At 43.3% G+C, this 23,601-nt stretch overlaps 1 protein-coding gene across 1 annotated transcript in view; it reads right to left on the reverse strand.

Moving 5' to 3' along the window:
- szt2 (SZT2 subunit of KICSTOR complex) overlaps nucleotides 1–23,601 on the reverse strand; it is a 154,546-nt gene that overhangs the window by 99,158 nt on the left and 31,787 nt on the right. Inside the window, exons 24-45 of the mRNA XM_086146303.1 lie at nucleotides 23,017–23,155; nucleotides 22,603–22,914; nucleotides 22,316–22,511; nucleotides 20,507–20,554; nucleotides 19,374–19,501; nucleotides 17,914–18,178; nucleotides 17,093–17,267; nucleotides 16,701–16,793; nucleotides 15,833–15,911; nucleotides 13,495–13,785; nucleotides 13,112–13,247; nucleotides 11,664–11,780; nucleotides 11,148–11,217; nucleotides 10,027–10,212; nucleotides 9,232–9,456; nucleotides 7,580–7,826; nucleotides 6,455–6,529; nucleotides 5,151–5,289; nucleotides 4,938–5,073; nucleotides 3,760–3,880; nucleotides 3,532–3,684; nucleotides 1,328–1,430 (exon numbers count right to left, since the gene is read on the reverse strand). Coding sequence (XP_086002429.1) covers nucleotides 1,328–1,430; nucleotides 3,532–3,684; nucleotides 3,760–3,880; nucleotides 4,938–5,073; nucleotides 5,151–5,289; nucleotides 6,455–6,529; nucleotides 7,580–7,826; nucleotides 9,232–9,456; nucleotides 10,027–10,212; nucleotides 11,148–11,217; nucleotides 11,664–11,780; nucleotides 13,112–13,247; nucleotides 13,495–13,785; nucleotides 15,833–15,911; nucleotides 16,701–16,793; nucleotides 17,093–17,267; nucleotides 17,914–18,178; nucleotides 19,374–19,501; nucleotides 20,507–20,554; nucleotides 22,316–22,511; nucleotides 22,603–22,914; nucleotides 23,017–23,155 — 3,434 coding nt within the window. The remainder of the gene's footprint in view (nucleotides 1–1,327; nucleotides 1,431–3,531; nucleotides 3,685–3,759; nucleotides 3,881–4,937; nucleotides 5,074–5,150; nucleotides 5,290–6,454; nucleotides 6,530–7,579; nucleotides 7,827–9,231; nucleotides 9,457–10,026; nucleotides 10,213–11,147; nucleotides 11,218–11,663; nucleotides 11,781–13,111; nucleotides 13,248–13,494; nucleotides 13,786–15,832; nucleotides 15,912–16,700; nucleotides 16,794–17,092; nucleotides 17,268–17,913; nucleotides 18,179–19,373; nucleotides 19,502–20,506; nucleotides 20,555–22,315; nucleotides 22,512–22,602; nucleotides 22,915–23,016; nucleotides 23,156–23,601) is intronic.

The following is a 23,601-nucleotide window of genomic DNA, read 5'->3' on the forward strand; positions in this document are numbered from 1 at the left end:
GATATCTCCTTTCACATCGTGGATATCTGCGGCTTATAATTCGATCCGGTTTATATATGTACTGTAAATTTTTTTTTTCTTTTAAAATTTAGTGGGTGCGCCAGCTAGTCCGGAAAATACAGTATATGATTTTGCTGAGGAAACTGTTTCATTTACGCACCAGCTGCTTCTAGTGCTCTGCCGAGAGCAGTCTTTGAAACATTTGAGCCAAAAGAGGACTTTTTTTTTTTTTTTACAGGCTCGCATTGCTGCAATAAGGTTCTGCACCCCAAAGCTCGCCCTCCATCAGCTGAGGGTCGGCGTTCATGACCTGCTAAATCAGACGTTGTCAAAACGTCACATTGCCATGTAGGTGCCTTGCAGAGTCTTCTTGCCTATTCCGTAATGCCAGGCAAAAAAGGAAAAAAAAATGTTCAGGGAAGTTGGTTCGGTCCCAAAATCACATTTTATTTTGTTTTCTATTGAAATTATATTCGAATACATTTAAGAATCGAGTGATTCCATGTTTCATGGAAAACATTATTTTCAAGGGGCAAAATAGAAACCCAACGCAGGGAAATGTTCGAGGTCTCATCTCCTGTTACAAAATAAATAAATAAACCTTGTGATCCTGTTGCTCCACCTGACCCCTCACTGAGAAAGAGCTGACCTTGTTCAATATTTCAATGGCGATAAAAAAAAACATCCCCCTGCTCACAATAATGAAGGATGAGGATAAAGAACTTGCAGAGTTCTGTTCGGAAACGGCAAAAACCTACAACACGGTTAACAGAGTGAGGAAATTCAGAGGAGAATATTAGATCTCAAGGAATCTGCTGGAATGAGCCTCTACAGGTAGATTTTGCCTGTTATATAAGAGTTGAATTTTTTTTTTTGAGGGACAAACAGCCTAATTGGTTTGCAAGGTTTAAGGCAGTTGACAATTTGGTAATTTTTTTTTTTTTGTTTGTTTTTAATTTCCTGATTCCGCCACTGCAAATTAAACTATTTGGATCTCAGCCTTCGTGAAACTGCGAGGTCATTCGTCGAGCACAAAAGCAGGAAGGGCGCAGTCTCTGCAATCTTTCGGTTAACAACGTGACACAGAGGTTTTACCATCCGGCCCTGGGGCCAGCGTGCAGCAATGTTTACTGGACGGCGCCGTGTCTAACATCAGTTCAATTTCCAGCGGCTCTGGTTTTCCCTTCGACAGAATTGGTGCCATGACAACGGTGGCGGGGGAATTGTGCCTCCCGGCGGGACTGACGGGGAAGCAAAATTCTCTCCAAGCAGCGAGCACCCCTGGGGTGACGACACAAAGGTTGAACGATGATGAGGAAAATCTAACCTGAGGTAAAAAACTGATTTGGTGGTCCGCTCCTGGTAGACGAACATGTTCTTTCTGTTGACCACACAGAAGGAGTTGAGCACGGAACGTAGGGCCTGGATCGCTAAGATAAGAAGACAAGAACATGGTTTGTAATTACATTAAGGCGAGGAGGTTGGGTGCTTTGAAGCGAAGCTATGATCTGTGTTGTAGGTCTAAGACCGGGATGGTCTTAGATCTACAACCTGACTGACAGGCGTTTGCATTTTACTATCCCGCAGTTACTTTTATCAGTCCTCTGTTATTGCTGTTTTTTTTAATTTGCATTTTGCGTCCTTTCCACCGACCGGGTGGTGGCATGCCACGCCGACCTTAGGTTGAACTCAATGTAAGTGACGTCCCGTGGTTGCTGCTGCTGACAGCCACAGAGCGAGGAGGCGGGGGAGGATGTTATGATCCGTCAGATGAATCGGTACAAATATATTTTCTCTCGGCACGCAAAAGTCCGCAGATATATTCATTTCAATAGGTTCTGGCTGCTCGGCTTGTCCGAGTCATCTTTTCTTTCACTTTTTCGACGGTTTTAATTACGATCGTACGATCACATCGTTTTATTGCCTAGATTGAGATACTCAGTGATGGCATGCAAGGACTTTTTCCCCCCTGTTTTTTTTTCCATATTTTGCCTCTCTAGAAAACCATGTAATTGCCAAATAACAAATTTGTTGAAAGTTTTAGGAAAGTGCAGTGTTGGTGCAATGTTGGTTGTATGTGGGGCAAAAGAAACATTTTTTTTTTGCAAATAATAATAATAAAAAAAAATAATAGTTATTACAACTAATAAGAAAATAACATAAGATTAATAATAATAAAAAAAAAACTGAAGGTATCTACATGGTGAAAAATGCCCGCGTCTCTTTGGAGCGTTTGGGAACTTGGAACTCACCAATGAGCCTGCCATCCAAACGTTATTACAGAAATTTAGCCGCAACAAAAATCATGTCCAATAGATGAATTGCGCCATTTAGTTTTATATATATAAAAATTCTGTTCTGTTCTGTCCCCTCCCCTTTGACCCATTGGATTACTCTAATGTCAGAAAGAGCCATCTGTAAAAATACAACTATTAATGATAGTTTTCAAAATGTGATATATTTAAAAATATTGATTGTAGTAGTTATAAAGTGATAAAGAAACAATACTCTGCAACCGAAATAAGGCTTTTAGTGTTTAATATGGTCTTTAGTGTAAACAGTTATTGCCACACAAATTATTGCACATATTTGAGTTGACAATGGTCATATTGCAGATAAGAACTCTTCTGCAACACACATTTGGGCACTGATATGTGCTATTGTGATAGCTAGCATATCATGCTGTGGCAGGTGAAAATATCTTGGCAAAGTCAGGGAAAATAATTCCAAGAAAAGAGAGGGAACCTTGACAAGTCTTTCTAACAGGCTTTTAAAGCATGGTGACATGAAATAAAATGAACGTAACGCACATCCGGTGGCTCATCCTGTCATGTTAATAAATAAGCCCAATAAAGCAAATGATCCCGGGCTGCGATCGATACTTTGACACCCTCTACAGCCCCTTGTGCGTTAATGGTAAATTTTTTAAGTGCTTGTACTCCGTCAACATATTTCAACATATTTATTTTATTTCTGCGTCTTTTTTTCCCATTCCCATCCTAATTGGAATGGAGGTTAAAGATCGATACAGCCTCTCTCCACCTCTCTCCCAAAGGGGAGGGGACAGAACAGAACAACATGAAAGAAGCATGATTCCGTCTATCCATGGATTCACGGATACTGGTTCTACATGCATCCAGCCATCCATCCACCTTCTGCTAGTTATCCTAGCCTATCCAAACTGACATTGGCCGAGAAGCAGGGTTCACTACTCTTGACCGGTCACTAGTCGATCACAAGGCCCCATAAAGAGACAAGCAACCATCCCTTTTCTTATTCACATGTCTGGGCAATTTAGAATCACTGATGTAACTCCTACATGTTTTTGGGCTGTGGGTGGAAACCGGAGAATCCAAAGGGACCCAATGCAAACACAGGGAGAACATGCAAACTCCACATGGAAAAGCCCCCAGTCAAAATCCACTGCGCCACTGTCCTCCTCCCGGTTCTACATATTCTAGTCAATAGCTTTGACCTTACATCAGATTTTAATGAAGAGACCAGAATATAGAGGCAGGGTACGTCACTCACCTCTGGTCACCCCCATGTTGGGTCCCATCTTGAGGCGTGGGTGAATGTTGATTATGGTACTCCACACCACATCACATGCGAAATGCCCCGGTATGAACTGCATGGTGGCAGCCAAGTAATCCCGAGCCTGGTAGCTCTCCTCCGCACTGTAATCTGCAGTTAAGGGAGAGGTGATATTCTCGGCCATCGGGCGAAGAATCTGCACCCTAATCTTCCTCCAGGGCTTACCATCGGAGGCGTTGAGCCTCTGCCTGTACAGGGACTCGTTCTTCCAGATGTCTTCCTCGCTCTCGGCAACCAGCAGAGAGTTGCAGACGTGGGTGTCGTGGAGGTCCTGAAGCAGCATGCGCTGCAAAAGGACACGACACGATCGGACATTAGTACCCCCTCCTTTCCCAGGGAAGGTTGTGGGGATCCATGCAGAGAATTTTAGAAATAGAATATGATAAAAGAAAATTGACTGGATATGGCCTGTTTTCCGCACCATGGCAATGACAAAGAAAGAGGAATCATAACAAAATAGAAATCCAGGGAATTCATTATAAATAAGTGCATTACTAAAAAAAAAGCCAACTTTCTTGCAAGGGGCTGAGGGATACCTAGGAAAAATCGGCAGCAAACCATCCAGGACGGCATTTAATGCCTAACATGATGGAGGCAGAAATTAATTGAAATGGGGGGAGTGATTCTCCAAACATCAGCAACAAAGAGCAAAAATAAAAGATATCAATGTACCTAACACTTGAACACTAATTCCATTATTACATTTGACTTAAAGAAAATTGAAAATAAAATCTTTAACTGACCACCTTTTGGTGTCAATAAGGGCTTAATAACATCGTCATAACGATATGGTTCAGTTTAGACCTCTAGTTTTCTATTATTATATACTTATATATTTAGGTGCTTTGGATAAGCGTGAGTTGAACAAAAAAAGGAAAAAAAGCTCCTTTTAAGGCATCATAGGTTGCATACAGACAGTTGCTGACAGAGCCTTTGAGGCAGAATCCTCCCTTGTCTGATGAAGCCACGAGAGACAGCTTTATCTGAGTTGTGTCAACAACCTGCGGACTTAATGGTCACCGATAGGTGGGCATCAAACCAGGGCGCGTTGCATATTTGTTTGAGTCTCGCTTCGCCACAGAATCTGGGGGATTCCCGTAAATCCAATGCACCTCCGGGAGCCTATGTCTCCATCTATTCATTTATTTATTTTAAAAGTTTGCGGTGGGAAATCTAAAAACCCCGGGATGAGGATGCCATTGTTATAACTTGTTCAGCAGAGGAGGCAGTTTGAGATTCAAAACTTTATCAACTATCAGCTTTATCTAATCCACACAAGAGTTGTGCTTTTTGTTTGTTAATGGGTTTCCTTGTTTTTTACAGCAAGCGATCCAGTGGCTAACCTGATTGACGATCCGACAGATGTCGCTGATTTTCCGCACCACCATCTGATGTAACTGTAGGTATTCAGGCAGATCGTCCTTCTCTCGCCCTGTTACAAGGTCCTCTGCACTGACATCCTTCTCTTCTTTAAAGCTCCTGCAGCGCAATGCCAAAAATGAATAAGCTCCGTGTGGCGAGCGAATTCCGTTAAGTGGGGGCGGAGCTTGTCGGACCTTGAGTGGGAGTAGACCTTCACTCTGTCCTGGTGGATCTTCACAATCAACCAGAAGTCAGGCATCAGCGGTTGTTTGCGCTCCTGCTCGTCCAGGGTCGGGCTCTCGCACTCCGAGTCGCTGCTGCCACCGTCATAGCCTTCGCACACATCAAAGACCAAAACATTATCTTCACTTTCATTTTATCTTCATGTCCAGCAGCTTGTCGTGTAAACTGCCCAACGTTAGAAAGTTTTTCCTTTATCTGTGCAAAGGAAAGAGCTAGGAAAAAATGTTACTTTAGTTGTTACTCTTAGTCAGTGTTTAGAAAAAACTAGTTTTTTGCCTAACACATCACAGCTGATGTGCTTCAGTTACTGTGGTTATGTTTCACTCACAAAATACGACTCGCAAGCAGCTACACTATTGCTTCTTAATTAATTTGGGGAAAGGACAATAGGAAAATAAACCATGGCTTTGAGGCTAGTCCTACAGGAACCATTTATAAGCACGACCCATGTTCTCTCTGACCTCAGCCGTTACTGTCCGCGGGGAACATACGGGGGTTTTAAGTAGTTACAGCAACCTCAGGGAATCCTTACAGTGGGTTTTTTTGCAACTATTTAAGATTCAATTTTCAATTTTTCTTCTCCAAAGCAGCAATGCTGTGATGCTTTCACAGGAGTTTGGCGAGAGAGAGAGTGATACGCTGTGATTTCATGGATCAACAAATGCATTACAAATAAGAATGTCCAGCTCAAATTTAATTCGAAGGACTCTCCTCCTCTAGGGAAAGCTTTTAGTTTTGTATTCTCACAAGCAGCAAGGGACAACAGTAGTGAGAGGTGTAACGCACATCGCGTCTGCGATGTGTACCTCAAGCACCACACTGAAAAACAAGCCAACGCAAAGAAGAGGAAGACACCAAACAATTCATGTTCTGCACGGCGGATAATAAGTATGGACTATTAAATGGACCTGAGTGGTTTTATTTTCTCCCTTCACTGCTTCACGGTGAGAAAAACCCTGATGTTATCGAACTGCCATCTTAATTTGGCCTTAATGTTTACGTTCAACTGAAAGTCCTGGAAATCCCTGGAAATGTGGTGTAGCATGCAAAAAGTGCTTGCACCACTTCATAGGTCCATTTCTCGTTGGTTCTGTCTGTTTCTTAGCAAGTCACAAGGAAACAGCTGACCTGCAACCACTCACCACTAACTGAAGGGCAACTTTTTTTTGGAGTAGAGCTCCATGAGCCAACCAAAAAAAACTGCCAAATTTTGCAGGAAATTTAGCCTTTGTTTAAATGCAATGGCCACGCTTACCCTGCATGTCCGAATCCAGGCTGCCTTGGCTGGAGACGACACTCTGGACTCTGCTTGGCCTCAGCTTCCCACAACCTGAAGATAAAAAGAAATAAATAAAATAACACAATATTAAAGAAATTAACGAATGCCTTGAAGAGTGCAATTTTGTCTAGTGATGCACAGTAACACACACTAAACACCCTGAAGTCCTTCGCAACTGAATGTATCTTGTTCCCTTGAGAACATGTTAGATGTTCTACTGAAATTCCCACTCGTCTTTGGTTTCTGTAAATATGACAGATTTTCACATGAAAAGGAAGAAAATAAATGTCTGGGGGAGTTCCAGAAAACCTGGTCTGGATTTGATTTGCAGTAGCTGCCAAGGTTCAAGATTGCCAACGCCACCTCCCATTATCTGGTACGTGACAGTGCACATTTTATTTGAGCGGCTGTGAGGTCAGGGTTTGCTTGTGTGTGCAAAAAGCAGGGAACGCAGGATGCAAAACGGACTCTTGTTTTGTTTTGTTTTAGTGAAAAAAACTAAATAAAAAAGAAAGGACCGTGTCTTATCTTTTGCTTCTGGTGTTCTTGCACAACACCTCACCCCAAAATACTGAACTGTGTTCTTGATTCAAATAGAAACATGCACAACAACATTCAACCGGTGTAAAAAAAGATCAAAATCCAACTGTCGTTGTTTACGTCTTTACTTCAGGTTTACAAGTTCAAGCTGGCACGGAGAGCCAAAATAACTGTCACTGTGTGTGAGTCTCAAACCGGAGAAGTTCAAAGTACATTTTTGTCTCCTCATTTTATTCAGGGTTTCTAGCAATATTGTGTTTCAAAGTTTTTCAACTATTAGTCCATTCCTAGTTTTGTCTCCCCTAAGTTTAATTGTTTGAAGTCAGACATCTCGACATATCGTTCAGCTCAACACACATCATCATGCCAGCCCTTTTCCGCCCATTTTCTTTTGGCTGCATCATATAAGGGAAAACACAGTGCAAAAGTATGTTTTCTTGCATGATTTTTTTTTTTTTTAATTTAATTTTCCATGTTTTTTGCATTTTGTATGTCTGTGTGTGTTTGTGGGTGTGTGTGTGCATGCGGGCATGCTTGCTGGCGTGCGTGCCTCAAACCTACTATGAGTGACGGACTGCACCGACTCTGCCAAGCTGATGCTGGACGGGGTCTTGGGAGGGGAGCTGGACTCAGTCTCGGGTTGCGAGGTGCTGGGCTGGGCCTTGTCTCCCGACGCACCAGCTGAGCCCTGAGAGGCAGTGTCCTCTGCGTCAGCCTTGGCGGCCCTGACTGGTTCACTGACCTCTGCAGTCATGTCTCCGGAGGCATCCGTGGCACTGCAAACGGACTTCCTTTCCTCTCCGTGACACTGAAATGGGTTTCATTTGAGATGAACATACGTTTATCAAAATCATCGTAGTTTCAGAGGCCAAACGGCAGGGAGTAACAAACAGGAGCAATGAGCCTCAACTGAGTTTGCTATTTCATCTCACTTCTGTTAGATATTGTGTTGTACAACAATTCTTAACCAATTACCCCATTCAAAAAATACAATAAACTATTTTAGTTTAATTTGTTAAACCAGCGGCCATGAAATTTACATCACACGAGCAACAAAAGATGGAAATCACATTGCAGTTTAAACGGTCATGTTTCATTGCAAAACTCGTGTAACTTAAGTTGCCCACATTTCACCTTCCGTCTGTTTAACGTTGACCTGGGAGACACATTTTAATCCAGTTGTATCTGAATATCGCACTTATGATGGATTGAGTGTCAGACATTTCTACAGACACTAATCGTACAAAATACAAGCTGACATGTGACAATAATTATCTGTCAGAGGTTGGGATGTTGGTAGAAAAGTGTGTTTGCGCAGTGTTGACCAGGACAAGGCTGTAAAGACTACACAAGGGGGCCGGAGTATTTCCAAAATGGCAGCTAAAGAGGTGAGTTCAGGCCTGTCCCCACAGACAGGAGTCCAAGGAAAGTGATGGGGACCACGGGCAACTGAGTCTCGCCATTACATAGATGTCGGAAGTGAATGCTGGGAGTGTGAATCAACCCAACAGAACAGCTTCTGTGGCTCACAAAGCGACTGAAAAAAAATTACAGAATGCACGCTGCATCACTGTATGGCGGCTGTGTAAAGTGACAGAATTGGGTCAGGGTGCCGCGCCGTCAGAGAAGGGGGCCTTCAGTGGGAAATCTGAGAAACAGAACGGGACCACAGAGTAGTGAGAGAAGTTGGCCTGGCCCGATGGACAGGTGTTTGTATAGCTCCTAAGAAGCACAGGAAGAAGGGTTGGTTGGGGGGGGTAATTGAAAAATGTTCTTTTGGGGGGAAAAACCTGGCTTCCTGCTATTCTTTTGGATGTTTCTTTGTTACAAAAGTTGATTTCGCCTCTAAATTCTCCGGACGTATGGGGATCGACAATTCAGATTCACAGAGGGCTCACTTTGCAGCTCGTGGGAGATGAGAGGCTGAGATGAGCCCATGACTCGATGGGTCAGGGCTTTTCAGGGCTGTCCTGTACGGCAATACCCATGCCGGTTATCACAGTTGATGGGGTGAATTAAAGTATTTTTCAAAGGGAAATAATGGCCAATTATCTGTCTGGATGGAAATTGTGTATTAACACTTTACAGGGCACAATCTCAGATGTGTATTTCAAAGTTCTTGGTGAGAACAGTTGTAGAATTTTCAAAATAACATATTTTTTTTATTTTCTTAAATCCCTTATCTCTGATCCCACAATATTGTAAAATCTGACCTCGCTGTCTGCAATCTGGGCTTCAAACTCGCTCTCCAGTGAGCAGAGCTCCGGGTGCGGTGTGGCGCCGGTGGGGCTGCAGGGACGCGGTTGGTCCGCAATCCTCTCAGAAAGCCGGGCATTGGCACGGATCCTCTGGGGATGAAGCCGGCTCAGGGACAGGTAGTAGTAGCTGTCCTGTTCTCCGTTCAGCACGTAACCGGAGAACGCCATCCGCCGGAACTCCTGTCGCATGGCACAGGGCACAAAGAGGAAGGAGTGCTTTCATTTTGATTTTTTACGTAAATAATTTTACGTAAAAAAAATCCGTCTGAATTCTGGACATTTGATACGCCAGTTATTTGAAGTATGAATAACATTGAAATAAAAAAAATCCACTTTGTGAGAAATCGACTGCTCCAAATAAAACCCTTGAAAACATTAATAAAACTCTATTTCCTCTATTTATTATGTTGACAAAGGTCTGACGCCTGATGAGATGAAAAAAACAGGACTCCGAACACACAGCCAATCAAACTCTCAAAACATACTTCTTCCTTATTTAGAACCAAATTACAGGATGAGAATAGGGTAATAATGGAGAGCAATATATTCTGTACAAATCCATCTTGGCAAATATTTCATTAGTCTGGATGTCAAGGCAACGGGGGGTCCCCCCTTTGAACAACCGAGGGGCTTTTAATTTGAAAGTTTTGGCGTGTAGCTGAAAAGCAGATAATGCAAATGTGCTCTGTGATTTCTGCATCAGAAACTTCCAGGATCCGAGTGTGTGTGTGTATTTGTTTGTTTCCTTGCCTCCTTGAACTTCTCTAGGGACTGCTCAGGCTTGAAGACAAACTGCAGTGGAACGTCCTCGCAGCGACAGTGCGGCCGACCACTGGACCGCACCACGTGCTCGGCCACTTTGTGCAGAGTGGCGAGGCCAATGATGCTTGTATGGCGCAGCGCCGAAACTATCTCGTCCTCCAGCAACCAGCGGATCTGCCGAGGCCAACATGAGTTTGTTATTTCAGTGCTTAATTGATATGTGATCAATTCCCTCAAATATCATGTGAAAAAAATTTGAGAGCATGCCGCCTTTCATCATGACAACAATCATTCAGTAGGACTTTCACGGTTGTTTAACCTCTAATCCCCCTACTAATGACGGACTATTCCCTTTTTCTGGCCATTTAAACAAATTTAATCGAACACAAATATACTTGCAGGGTCATAGAAATACATTAGCTGTATTTTTCTCTTCCCCCCCTGTTAATCTGAGGAAGCCTTTAACTAGTTGCAGTTGTGAGAAATCTACAGAGGTGAAGGGAGGGGCATTTCAGAGTGGGCCGAATCAGCAACACTTGGCACAAGATATGGTATTTTGCAAATACAGCAAAATACTGATTTACCCAACCACTTTTTGTCTAGTATTTTATCATCGGTTGAATAATAGGACAAAAAAAGACACAAACCTCTGCTTTTTGAAAAAAAAAATAAATAATAATAATCATAATTTAAACTGGCATAGTTAATGATTTATTTAAAATTCCTTCCGTGCTATTCTGTGCTGTTGCTTTTGGAATTTGAAAGTATACTTCGAACAGGGTGAAGACCAGATAAGAGTGTACTTAATTATTCCAGAACGGCTGACAACTCTCTTTCGGGTTTGTGGTGAATTCAGGAGGAGAAAACAACTCAAATATTTCTGATGGAACCACAGAGAGTCTGCAAAGCTAACTAGAATGGGACCTTCGCTCTGCTCTTCACTTGCACCCGATGATGTAATATATGTGAAAGGTCGCCAATCGTAGAGAGGCATTTTACTGTCGCCTGTCATGAAATGAGGAAGGGAAAAAAAACAGAGGACGAGAGAGATCAGCATGTGGCTCACGTCACCGAACGGTGGGAGTGGGGGGGCTGGGAGGCGGACTCACCTCATCCACGGTGGCCAGGATGGCGAGTTTGTGAGGTACGGGCAGCTTGGACAGCTGGTCACCTGACACCCTGAGGAAGGACAAACAGTCGCTTTGAGCGTGGTCAGCTGCCAGGAAAGAGCCCGCCATCTGATGTGGCAGCATAAGGTTCGGCATCAATCTGGAGTCACTTCCTTTTCTTCCCTTTTTAATTTTTTTTTTGAAGGTCAGATTAGCATGTATCAGCGGCGCCTGCACTGCAACCAGCTGGATTATGTCACGCAAAGAGGGATGAAGATTTTAAAGGATGCAAATTCTTACACTTGCCCTTTCCTGTTGTAAATTAGCAAGAAAACTTAGGAAGAGCACCACCGACATAGGTATTTTCACTTAATGTAATAAATCATCCTTCATTTAAAATAATCTATGAGGATGAGACAGAACACCAGAAATGAAAGGGGAAAAAGTGGTATCACAAGAACACACTTGGAGTAGAGAACTACCCCGCCATGCCTCCTTCATCATAAACACACTGACCCGTCCACGTCACCACCCCTCAGACTGTCCAGCACCGCCATCAGCTCTTCGTCAGACCGGTACGAGGAGGGCTGCCCTGGAGAGCGATTCAGGGACACGCTGCTCTCTGATGTGTACCTGTACAGACGCACGAACACACCAATTACGGGGATGTAAATCACAACGAGATCCAGCTACGCGGCCCGCGGAGACTTCATAAACGATGATTTGATGCGCTACAATGTGGTTGTCAGCGGACATATATTCATTCGTTTTCAGACGGATGATGCTGCATATAGGGAGTCAATCCCTGGTGACAGGAAGTGAGGGGCAGAGTTTAACCTGGGCATCGCTCAATCAAAACGCTACATATACCTGATTTCTGTTCCTTTTATATTACTGATAAATATATATATGTTTAATTATATATGAGCTTACCGTATTTTCCGCAACTACAGTATAAGGCATGCCTAAAAGCCTTTAATCTTCGCAAAAAATGACTGTGCGCATTACAATCCGGTGCGCCTCATATATGGATCAATATTGAGCCGCAAGAGGTCTCGCAACTACGGGAAGCGGCTGCCAACTCAATTTTCTGCTGTAGAAGAAGTAGCGCGCGGTGTATGCTGACCGTGTGAAGCGTGCATTTCCATTTCCATTTGTGTGTGTGTGTGTGTGTGTGTATGTGTGTGTGTGTGTGTGTGTGTGTTTGAGAGAGGTCAACATTAACGCACCAATGGTGCAGAAGCGGAGGAAGCAACAAGATGACCTGCGCCAAATAAAGAAGACCAAACAGAGTTTCCGAGGGAACAAAGCGAGATGGCTACAGTTAAGAGGACAAACTTGAACAGTTGGTTGTTGAACAGAGAGCAGCAAGTAAAAGTGTCACCACAGTCAGTATTCGAATAAAGGCTACAGTGCTAGCATGCGAACTTAACGTCAATGAATTTAGAGGCGGTCCTTCGTGGTGCTTTTGTTTTTCGAAACGCTTTGAACAAATTGAGTTGGAAACAAATTGTTTTCAACACAGGCGGCGCAAATACCAGTAAGAGCTACAGGTATGTGCGGTACCATATTGTGAATGCACTAACTTGTTTTTTTGGAGTGAACAGAGTTGTCAGAACGTCGGTTTGTAATCTATTAATAAAGTTTGACTGACTTATCTGACTTTTGACATTCCCTTTAGCGCAGCTCCATTTAGTGGACGCATAACGCAACCCCAGCCACTACAGTAGTTTCTATTCTATGCGCCTTATAATGTGGTGCACCTTATATATGATTTTTTTTTTTTTAAATACGCCATTCATTGAAGGTGTGTCTTATAATCTGGTGCGCCTTATAGTGCGGAAATTACGGTACATTGTATTCCCTTTGTTTATATATATCAGAAAAGTTCAATCATTGTGTGGCTTCAACTTTTAACTTCAGTCATTAGCAGCTTTGTTAGTGTTCCTGCTAGTCAGACTCGCCTGTTGTGATGGAAGTCGGCCATGACTTCAATCTCCAGGGGCAGCGTAAGCACGAAAATGTCTAGTGTGACAGAGAGCTCGTTCAGATCCACGCCATGAAGGGACTCCACGTTCTCCAGGCAGGAAACGATTTCACCTGTGGGTTGGGGATGTCAAAACACTGGACTTCAAAAAAGGAGGGAGGACACAAATGTTCTATGGGTTTGCAAAAATAATTGATGCACAGTGGGCCTGTGAATGAATCGGAGAAGCAAACCTAAACATAGCTTTTGGGAAACCACTTTTTGGGCAGGTGTGTTTTGACAAGGTGAAAAACATAAAGGCAAGTGAATTTAACTATAGTTGTAGATTGTCCAGCTGCGACCACCACAGGGTGGACTCACCCAGGCAGGTGGGCAGGGTCTGTACGGGCATGGAGCCATGGGAGCTCTTCATGTTGATGGAGCAGGTGACGTGGAAGAAGAGGGGGGGCATGTCGAGCTGGGGCCCCTCCATCTCCAGCAGACAGTCTCCCTCCAGGATGCTGAACGAGTCCTGGTCCTGGTTGACTGTGTTGGAGTCAGACAGGGACTGGTCCTCACGATCCCCTTGGGTCCGAGCGCTTGGGTGGTCCTCATACTCCACCTCGAGGTCTGTGTCGCTCTCGGTCAAGATACAGCTGCTGGACACGTTTTCTACACAAATTAAAATGAACTTTGCCTGAATATTCATCTGGTCATTCATTACCTAATCTTATAAAAAAAAAAAAAAAATGATACAGTAGATGGTTAAGAGCAGAAGCTGAAAAAGGACAAGTGTTGTATGGTTTTCAGAAAAGAGTTGAGAAAGGCTATGAGTCAGGGACAACTTCCAGAAGACTGGACAGCTGCGGCTAATGTGATCAGGGAGACGGGTAGGAGAGTACTTGGTATGTCGTGTGGAAAGTAGATAAGGAAAATTGGTGGTGGAATGAGGCATGCAGGAGTATGCAGAAAAAGAGGCTAGCATAGAAGAAGGGGATTCTGACAACAGCAGACAGGGGTGCAGGGAGCATCAGGACAAGGTAAAGGTAGAGGTTGCAAAGGCCAAACAAGGGGCATATGATGACTTGTATGCTAGGTTGGAAAGTAAGGAAGGAGAAAATGATTTATACAGGTTGGCAAAACAGATAGAGATGGGAAGGACAAGCAGCGGGTCTGGATGATTCAGGATATAGAGGGAAATGTATTGACAGATACTTTAAGAATGATGGAAAGATTGTGAAGAAGTATAATGGTGCCCTTTTTTTAAGAATAAGGGAAATGTACAGAATTGCAGTAACTATAGAGGAATAAAGCTGATAAGGTGTACCATAATGTTATGGGAAAGTCTAGTTGCGACTAGAGCAAGAGGAGAAGTCCTTTTTTTGAGCTGCAGCATGGTTTCATGCCTAGGAAGAGTATTCCAGATCCAGTATTTGTCTTAAGAATGCTGGTAGAGAAGTACAGAGAAGGTCAGAGAGAGCTGCATTGTGCCTTTGAAGAACTGAAAAAAGCATACAACACAGTGCCGAGTGAGGAACTATGGTATCGTATGAGGAAGCCTATTGCATGACACAGAAGTATGTTATACTGGTTTAGGAAATGTATACGAGTTGGTGAGGTGTGCTGTAGGTGTGACAGAGAAGTTCGAAAGGAGTGAGCCCCTGATGTACATCAGGGATGAGCCCCTCTGTACAGCCCATCTGGAGAAGTGTCAGTGGTAATATGTGACAAAAGAGTATCAGCCAGAATGAAAGAAAAGCAAAATAAGACAGTGTCAGAGAAGCCAGGCTAAGATGTACAGAGGAGGGATAGTAAATATATCCATAGAGGGATGCTGAGGTTGGAACTACCTCTCAGGAGGACTTGAGGAAGACAAAAAAGAAGATTTATGAATATAGTGAGAAACAACATGAAGTTAGTTGACGTGACAGAAGAGGATACAGAGAATAGTGTTAGATGGGGAACATTGATTTGCTGTGGTTACACCTGAAGAAAACAACGGTAGCTGGCTAAATTAACATCGCATGACATTCTCTACCTCTGGAAATTCAGATTAAAATCAAATAAAGCAATTATACTTTTAAAATGATTATCAATATTGAACTTTAACCCAGGCTCTAGCTGATAATTTATAGACGAAGGATCAAAAATCTTATTTAATTTGAAATTCATTTTAAGAAATTAATTTTAAAAAAGAGCAGACGCCTCCAGCTAACATCTTCACCAGTTTTATTTAGAAAGGGAAAAAAAAGTTGGCATTACTTTACTTCTTCTGAAACTTTTTCTTGCCCTCAATGAACAACATGGTTGTTTTCTAAACCAACAGCAAAAAAAAAGCCCAGCATAATTTACAGAGTCATTAAGAACAAAACAAAACAATAGAAAAAAAGGACAGAGACAGGAAATCCCAAAGCAATAAAACTTTAAGAAAACATATTAAGAAATCGCCTGTGTTTCCCACAGTTTGTATACATAATTACAATAAAATGTGCAAGCTTTTTTGTGCGTAAGATAACTATTCACATGACTTCAGCTAACATGTGATGGGTTCAGCTCATATCTGACATGATTGTGGGACAGTTGCATTAACTTACATTCATAAAACCTCTATAATGCATCAATGTATTAACGCTGATGTTTTACATCTTTCATTAAAATGGCCAATTACTATATAAAGTGCTGCATTATCGCTGAACAAAAAATCTTGAATGACGCTCACCATCTTCTGTTGCCGGTTCTGCCTCAGATGCCATCTCCTCGCTGGGCCTCCTCTCCGCCTCGCCATTCTCTGAGTCTTCCTGAAAAGAGGCAGGCCGCGGTAGAGTTTAACTGAAGAGCAGCGGGCGCCTACACGCCAGCATCTGTGCACACCTTGCTCCATTTATCAAGGGGAGGCAGGGGGTTCTAAACGACTGTGGCCCGTGTAAAAAGTCTGGAGTCGAGCGAGCTCGGGGATATAAGACAGAATCGGGGCAATAAAGTCCGGTGTGGTGATTTTAATGGGCACAACAAATAATGGGGGAGTGACAGAACAGATGTAAATAGGGTGGCAGAGCAGCAGTTAGCGGAGCTCGGTGATGGAAAGAATTTAGAACCTCTGAATGGGGGCAGCAGCGAAGGGAGAGTTCAGCTGGAGGAAATTAATCTTGAGCGGAATCAGACTCCCAGTCTCCAAACATGGCAACATCAGCCTGTGATTCCAGAGAGAAACACAGGGGGCGACCCAAGTGCTAAAATACATACTTCATGAAATACTTGAGCTGTGTGATTGTTTTTGCACAACTAGACCTGAAGAGGGACTTTGAGCGCAAAGGGCGCAGGGGGCCTTCCACCTGAGGGTGGTGGTGCTGCAAAACCAGGGATGATGACTGGCATAAATCTCACCAGTTCAGCCATATACAATGTTTCCCTGACTGCTGCCATATATAGACTCCTATTGCATTAGGTTAAGTTACATTGCATTAGTTCTTCAGCTAGGATACATTAGTGCTTTTATTGCCAAATTCATAGAACTGTCTGTCTATATCCAGAAAAACATGGTTTTAAGCTCTGCCTTTCATTTAGTAAGGTCAGCATGGTCAACATACCTCTTTCTTGGGTGAAGTGGGGCAGTAGAAGAAGTAATGTGGATTTGAGGGCACGGTTTTGAAGTACTGCGACACAATATCCATGAATTTACCCTGTGAGACGGAAAGACTACATTCAGACCCTTCATAATAAAAAACTTATCCCTTATTCATCACTGTGGGGAAATTCATTCTCTACAATTAACCCATCATAGATGAAGCATAAGCACGGCATCCACCAGCACCAGGGGAGTAGTTAGGGGTTCAGTGTCTTCAAAACAATACTTTGACACACTAGAAGGAGCCAGGGATCGAACCAGGAATGGTCGGTTCCAAAGACAACGGCTCTACCTCCTGCGCCACACTGACCCCACATGCATGTTGCCCAGGCAGTGCAGATGAAATGTCATTACCTGTATGATGCTGTGCAGGTCAGGGTACACCTCACATCTGGGCTGGGAATGAAGCAGCATCAGAGGGAATGCGGGGGTTCCGCTGGAGGTCTTGGCCTCATCCAGGATGAGTGGGGACAGGGGGGCAGAGGATTTCCCTCTGGATTTGGCCTCGCTGGAGTCATCCATGTCGATACTAATGACAAAAAAGTCAAAAGAACGGTAAATGCCCAACTAATCTGGCCATTTGGTCAGATGACAACATAAAAATCTGAAACATCATTCTATAGCCTTGAAAGCATTGCTACAATAAACACATCTTAAACCTGATTTTTCCCTCATGTCATGAGGACCATTGACTAGATGAGAATCAAGAACTTTTAATAAACTCTTGCTGTGCAAATCAAAATTGCATCAACGAAGATGCAAATAGAGGTGCTTCAGGGGAATCTAACCCCAGATTCAACATGTCCAAGGAAAATCCAAATAATCTATATACCTCACAAATGCACAAACAGTGGAAAAAAACCGAAGACTCAAGGGATTTTTATAGATAGATGACAAAATGGATCCGCCTCATTTCTCGCAAACATGCAGGTAGTCAGGATTGACCAATGATGGATTAACAGTGCCGCCTAGTGGACAGTTTGTAAGATTACATATTGGCAACCTGATAATTTGGTCGGCCCTCAGAGAAATGCCAAGGCTCTATATTGATAAAGTGGCACATATTGAGAGATGCAAGCTCGCTTTTCTGCGTACAAACAGCACACAGGCTCATTAGTTAACAGTGCTATATATTTTAGTCCTGCTGTTTGATCAGAGCGCCTCACGGAGCCTACCTGGACACGGACGCCATGGCCGACTTGACCTCAGGCTGGTCCTCCACCTCCCCAATGATGAATCTGGCAGGGCTCCTCAGGGGCTTGGTGGTCCCGCCCCACGACCGCACCTCAGCATTTTCATTGAAATGCCGAATATGGCCGCAGAGGGTCTGCAGGAAAGAGGTGATGTCGATCTCCTGCAGGGATTCCTCACAGTAGTCCATGGCCACAAGGACGTCCTGGGAGCCGATGTTGTACGACTGCTGCAGGCTTCGGAACACACCTGAAGGGCAGGTAATCCTGGTTATCCTGTTATCTGTTGTCGTGTACAACTACATCTGATATAAGTTTTGCAAAATAATATTGTGTTTTCGATATTATTGCGCTGTTTTCAAAACAAAGGGCATCAATAATGTTACCTGTGCTTATGAACAAAAAAGTAAAAGTGGACGCGCCACATGCAAATCCTAGACGCACTAGATTTTTACAATGGAAGTCGCAGTATTCTCTCATCTAACCCTGCAGTTATTAGATGCAGTCATACTTCCAAATTCCCAGTGGGAGGAAGGAGGGGAGCAGATAAATGTTTTAATGCTGGCCTCTCCTCCCATTTCAGGATTGATTTTTAGATTTCGTCTGTTTACAAATCGTTAGACGGACGGGTTCCAGAAATCTTTCTCTGAACCTTTAGATCCTCTAATCCCATCAAGGCTGGTGAGCGCCGCTGACCGGCTGCCCCCCGGTTGGTTCAAGGGCAACAATGAAGGGCAGTGATGGTCAGGCCTTTGTAGATCAAAACACACAGGAGAATTGACCCCCTGAAATTAAAGTGACCCTCACCCATCCTGACAGAGCCGGTTTCAAACTACATCTTAAATCGCACATTTATAGTTTGGAAAGCAACACTTTTTGGAAAAACATCATCCAGCCAGTTAATTGCCTCCTTAGAGTCTATAATTTCTTAATAATAACTTTGGCGATCAGCTGACTGGGACATGATACCTTCATCTGGAGAAATGAGGTTAAACTCCCATTTGATTGGGTTCAAAGCCAAAGACGTTTGCCCCTTAAACGGTGATACTAGCTCACTTTATAAAAAATAATGATTTGAAAGAAAAGAGTTTCAAGTATTCAATTTATAAGTAAATTGTCAATAAAAATATCAAATCAAAAATAAAAGAAAGAAATTTCAGAGTCATCACCAAATATTGAGGAAAGAAAAAAGAAAATACGGACGAAATACCAAATAGGATATATTCCTTTTATGTATCAACACAATTTTTTTGAGGAATTTTAAAAAAATCCCACAAAACACCACAAGCAGATCATCTAAGCAAGAGTTTTCCTTCAAAGCTTTTAAAGAAGTGTGTTCTTTGACCCTGACCTCAGCCTGACACCTACAGATTAGCAACTTGATCTTTTTATTTAGTTCCCCACAAAATTTCTGCGTGAACACTGGCGGCCAAAGGTCAGATCACCTTTTACATAGCTCTGGTGGTAGTGTTCCTGCAGCAGGCTGCAGTAGGCGGCCAACTCCTTGTGTTTGTGAGGCTGAGCCAGGAGGTCACTCCAGGGGGACAGGCTGCTGCGATCCTGAGACAGTAGTCTAACCAAGGACACACACACACACACACACTCACATTAATAACAGACAAACAGGAAATTAGCACATTCTGTGTTCAAAGGCCTGCTGGAGTCAAGGAACAGGAGATAGGCGGTGAAAAAAAGCCATCGTTTGCAATGATTTTTGCAGCAGAAGTCGTTTGAGGGGTGTTTTTTTTTTTCCCAGTACCTTTTTTTTTGGGTGAGTTGAGTTGATCACCTGCAAAACTAGAGCAAGGGAGGGAAACTGAGTGGCGGAGGCAGCAGCCGCATTGAGATGAAACAAGGAGAACAATGAAAAGGGTCCTGTAAATCAATGCTGAATACCTGTTATGGCTGACAGTCAGGCGGCCCAGCGGAAGGTGTGACAACATATGGCTAAAACAGTCATTTGCCCGCTGGCTGGTATTTAAAACCAGAGGCAAGCTCCCAATTCTGCAACATCAGCTCAGAATCATCTAATCAAGATGAGTTTGACATTAATTCACCTGCTTTTAATTTTGGAAATAATTGGTTGAAAATAAATGACGACAAGGAGCTTAAAAAAATTCCTGATGTTCATATTATATCATAATATTACCACAGTATGAAGAAAGCATCTATTTGGAGGGAAAACCATCACTAAAATGAAAATTAACTTAAGACGATAAAAAAGCCTGGTGGAGATGAAGAAGATTCCACGTCGCTGCATCACTGTGAAAAATATGAGGCAATTTGTGCATTTCACAGAGCAACGCCAGCCTGAACACAGGAAATTAACGGGGTGGCATTTCCAAAGAATGGTACCTGCTTAAACAATAAATTAATGAGCAGAGAACTGGAAAAGGACAAGGACTGGCTGGAGGAAAGAGGAGACCAACTGGCCCTGGAGGAGGGAGGCGGGCTTACAGAAGCAACACTTTCAAGTCGCAGAGAATGAGAATCAAGCCAGCTGCGGAAAAGCCAGAGGCATTACCAGACTAGAGCCAAAAGAAGAGCGGCAGTTGAGAGTCAGAGTCCAGCAAACTACCTGAGCTTCGTCTGCTGACACATCTCCCAGGACACAGAGTCTTGAGGCCTATTCTCGCCCCAAGGGGGACGACCGGACAAACACACACACACACACACACACACACACACACACACACACACACACACACACACACACACACACACACACACACACACACACACACACATTATAATATCAGCACACACGCGCTCCTGTTAAGATGCAAACACGAACAGGACGATACTGAATGTACAACTTGGCCGACACTTGTTGAGTGATGCAAATAAACAATCCTGAAAGATAAACAATCCTGAAAGAGTTTTGAGGCAAAGTGAATTCAAAAAACAGAACTGAATGAAGTTTGACACTGATGCTAAGAATTCCATGGGAAAAAGATAAAAGAAGATGAAAGAATGAAGTGGTGGGTTAACACTCACATGCATTTTTAGAATTCTATTACAATATTTATGGCGTTGCTGGGGACAGGGATGTCTGAGATTATCTTTCTTGGTTTTCTGCCACCACGAGCCAGTTAACAGTTTGGACACCTTCATTCATCTTTATCGCTCATCCTGCACTTGGGGTTATAGGGTTCTGGAGCCTATCCTAGCTGTCATTGGGCAAGAGGCTCACCAGGTTACTTGCTGGTCACACGGCCACATAAAAAGATACATGACCATTCAACCTCTCATTCACATGTCTGGGCCAACGAGGGTCTCCAAGAGTCTATTGCATGTTTTTGTGATTATTCCCCCAGAAAGAACTGCAGGAAAACCCCACGTTGACATGAGGTGAACATGCTTACTCTATACAAGAAGGCCTCCTGTTGGGTTTGAACAAATGACCTTCTTGTTTAGGGGCAGAAGCACTAACTTCGGCCCCCACTGTGCCACCCACAGTACAAGATTGAATATAATATGATAGTCATAGCTGCAGCTCGTTACTAATTAAAACATATAATTTCTTAAAATGTACTTTGTTCAGGTGAATCAAAGGTTTTAATGACTGTTTACACTGTAAAGCAAACAAGTAAGAATGTATGTCAGTTTAAAAAGCGTTTAAAAAAATTGTTAAAATTAGTCAAAAGTGCAAAGAAAGAAATCAAAAAGTAAAGAGAAAAGACGATGAGGCATTTCTGTAGTGGCAGCGATGTGTCTGTGTGCTCCAGCCATTGTCTTTCAGTGGATGAAAAGCTGCCTCTTTTTCATCCGAAGAACATCTTTAATTGCCTCCTTTGTGTGAGGATACAAGCGCCATTCTTGTGAATCGTAATCTTTAAATTACCAACAGGGCATGTGTGTGTGCTGGGATTTCCGGTCTTTTATAAAGCAGAACACTGGCTTCCAGCAGACCGAGTTGTAACTATTCAGCTCCTGTTTTTGTGATGCGTAACATGCACAATGGCTTCCTAAAGTGCAAAATACCCACAGAATTAGCTTTTGGAGCCCCCCAAAAATTGGCAAGAAATCAGAATGAAATGTGACAAAAATCGCGTAATAAAAAGAACTGCAATAGATCAGCAAAAATGACTTACTGCCAAAAGTGTAAGAAAACAGACAAAACAATTATGATTTCGATAGGCTCCTTTGTGTGTGTGTGTGTGTGTGTGTGTGTGTGTGTGTGTGTGTCTTAATTTTGCCGATCACAACCTGAAATGTTTACAAACCTCTCTTGGGCCTCATCTAAGCTGAATGGGCCAATGAGAATATGGTGTTATATCGGACAGACGCAACAGAAAAAAAGGAAGATCCCAAGAAATAATTAGCAAGATTGTTATTATTGATGCCACTAATAATTTCATGAACAGTGGGTAACAGGAGGGGCTACCTGAAGAAAACGTCCCGTGGCTGGCGGCTGGTGTTGGGGTGCACAAGATGCTCCTTCAGCTGCTCCAGAGAGCAGTTGTACACATAGACAGGACACTTGAGCTGGCTGTCGCTGGTGCTCTGTTGGGAGACTTGTCGGCTGTGGAAGTCCGCCTTCTGCGGCTCAGAGAACTGTACACCCTCTTTTTCCCCCATATCTAAAAAGGGTCCAGACATCAATGACGACGGTTTGGAAACAACTTTTTTTTTTTTTTTAAATACATGTCTTGGTAGTGAAATTGGACTGACCTGATCCTGGTGTCCACGCCTCCGTCTCAGACACTCTGCTATCCCAGCTTTCCGGGTCCGGGGTCAGGGAGTCCACAGGCCTGACCTGGCCTTCAGACCATGGTGAGAGCACAGGCGACCTGCCAGTGAAGTGCCCGCCACTTGAGCTCCGCCGCAGTCGTAGGCTGGCCTCGGACCTCTCCAAGCCACTGGCGGAGCCCGACAGAGAGTCTGTCTGAGATTTGTTGCTGGGAGTGAGCGTATCGTCCTCCTGTATGCTGAAGTTACTCTGAGGTTCGGCCTCCAGCCCAGGGTCCATTAACATCAAAAGATCTAAAAGCAACACACAAAATTGAAGTTTTTACAATATTTCATTTTTTTTGTTTGAAACACCTGAATGTTATATGCGGAGCTCAAGTTTTGAAGAGGAGGTACCAGTAAAGGTTGCTGGGAGGAAGGTGAGGATGATCTGCTGGGAACTGATGTATTTGGCATAGCACTTCCACTGCGGAGCCGAGCAACTCCTCTCGCCCAGCAAAGGCTCCTCATCCACCAGGTCCGCGTTACTGAAGCTCTGCCGAAGTCAAGAGTGAGAGCACATGGACTTTAAGGGAATAAATAAATGTCCAAAGGTGTCTTGGGATTAAAAGGAGCTTATTGCTCCCTCAAGACTTTCCTGAGTTGTCCAAAATAATGATGACAAACTGCTTTTTTTTTTTTTTTTTTTGGGGGGGGTTGCAGTGTTACCATGTTGCATTGACTTTGAAACCTCTGCCTAAATGTTTGCATTCTAGTCGTCACATGATTCCCAAGTCACTGAGATGACATGAACTCAAGAATGGGACACGTGTGCAGAAAACCTGCATCCCACTGACCTTGACTTCAGACCACTGTTAGACCAAGTCTAACGAGGTGATTCCTCAATAATTCTTTTAGTTATGTGTAGAGTTAACTAGTAGGGCTTCAGTTTTTCACCAAGTAGGTCACTTTTTCATACATTCCAGCATCAGAACTAGGACG

Source organism: Fistularia commersonii, chromosome 1, assembly GCF_037954325.1.
Source record: "Fistularia commersonii isolate RoL2024-O1a breed Wild chromosome 1, RoL_Fcom_v1.0, whole genome shotgun sequence".
Lineage (NCBI taxonomy): Eukaryota > Metazoa > Chordata > Actinopteri > Syngnathiformes > Fistulariidae > Fistularia > Fistularia commersonii.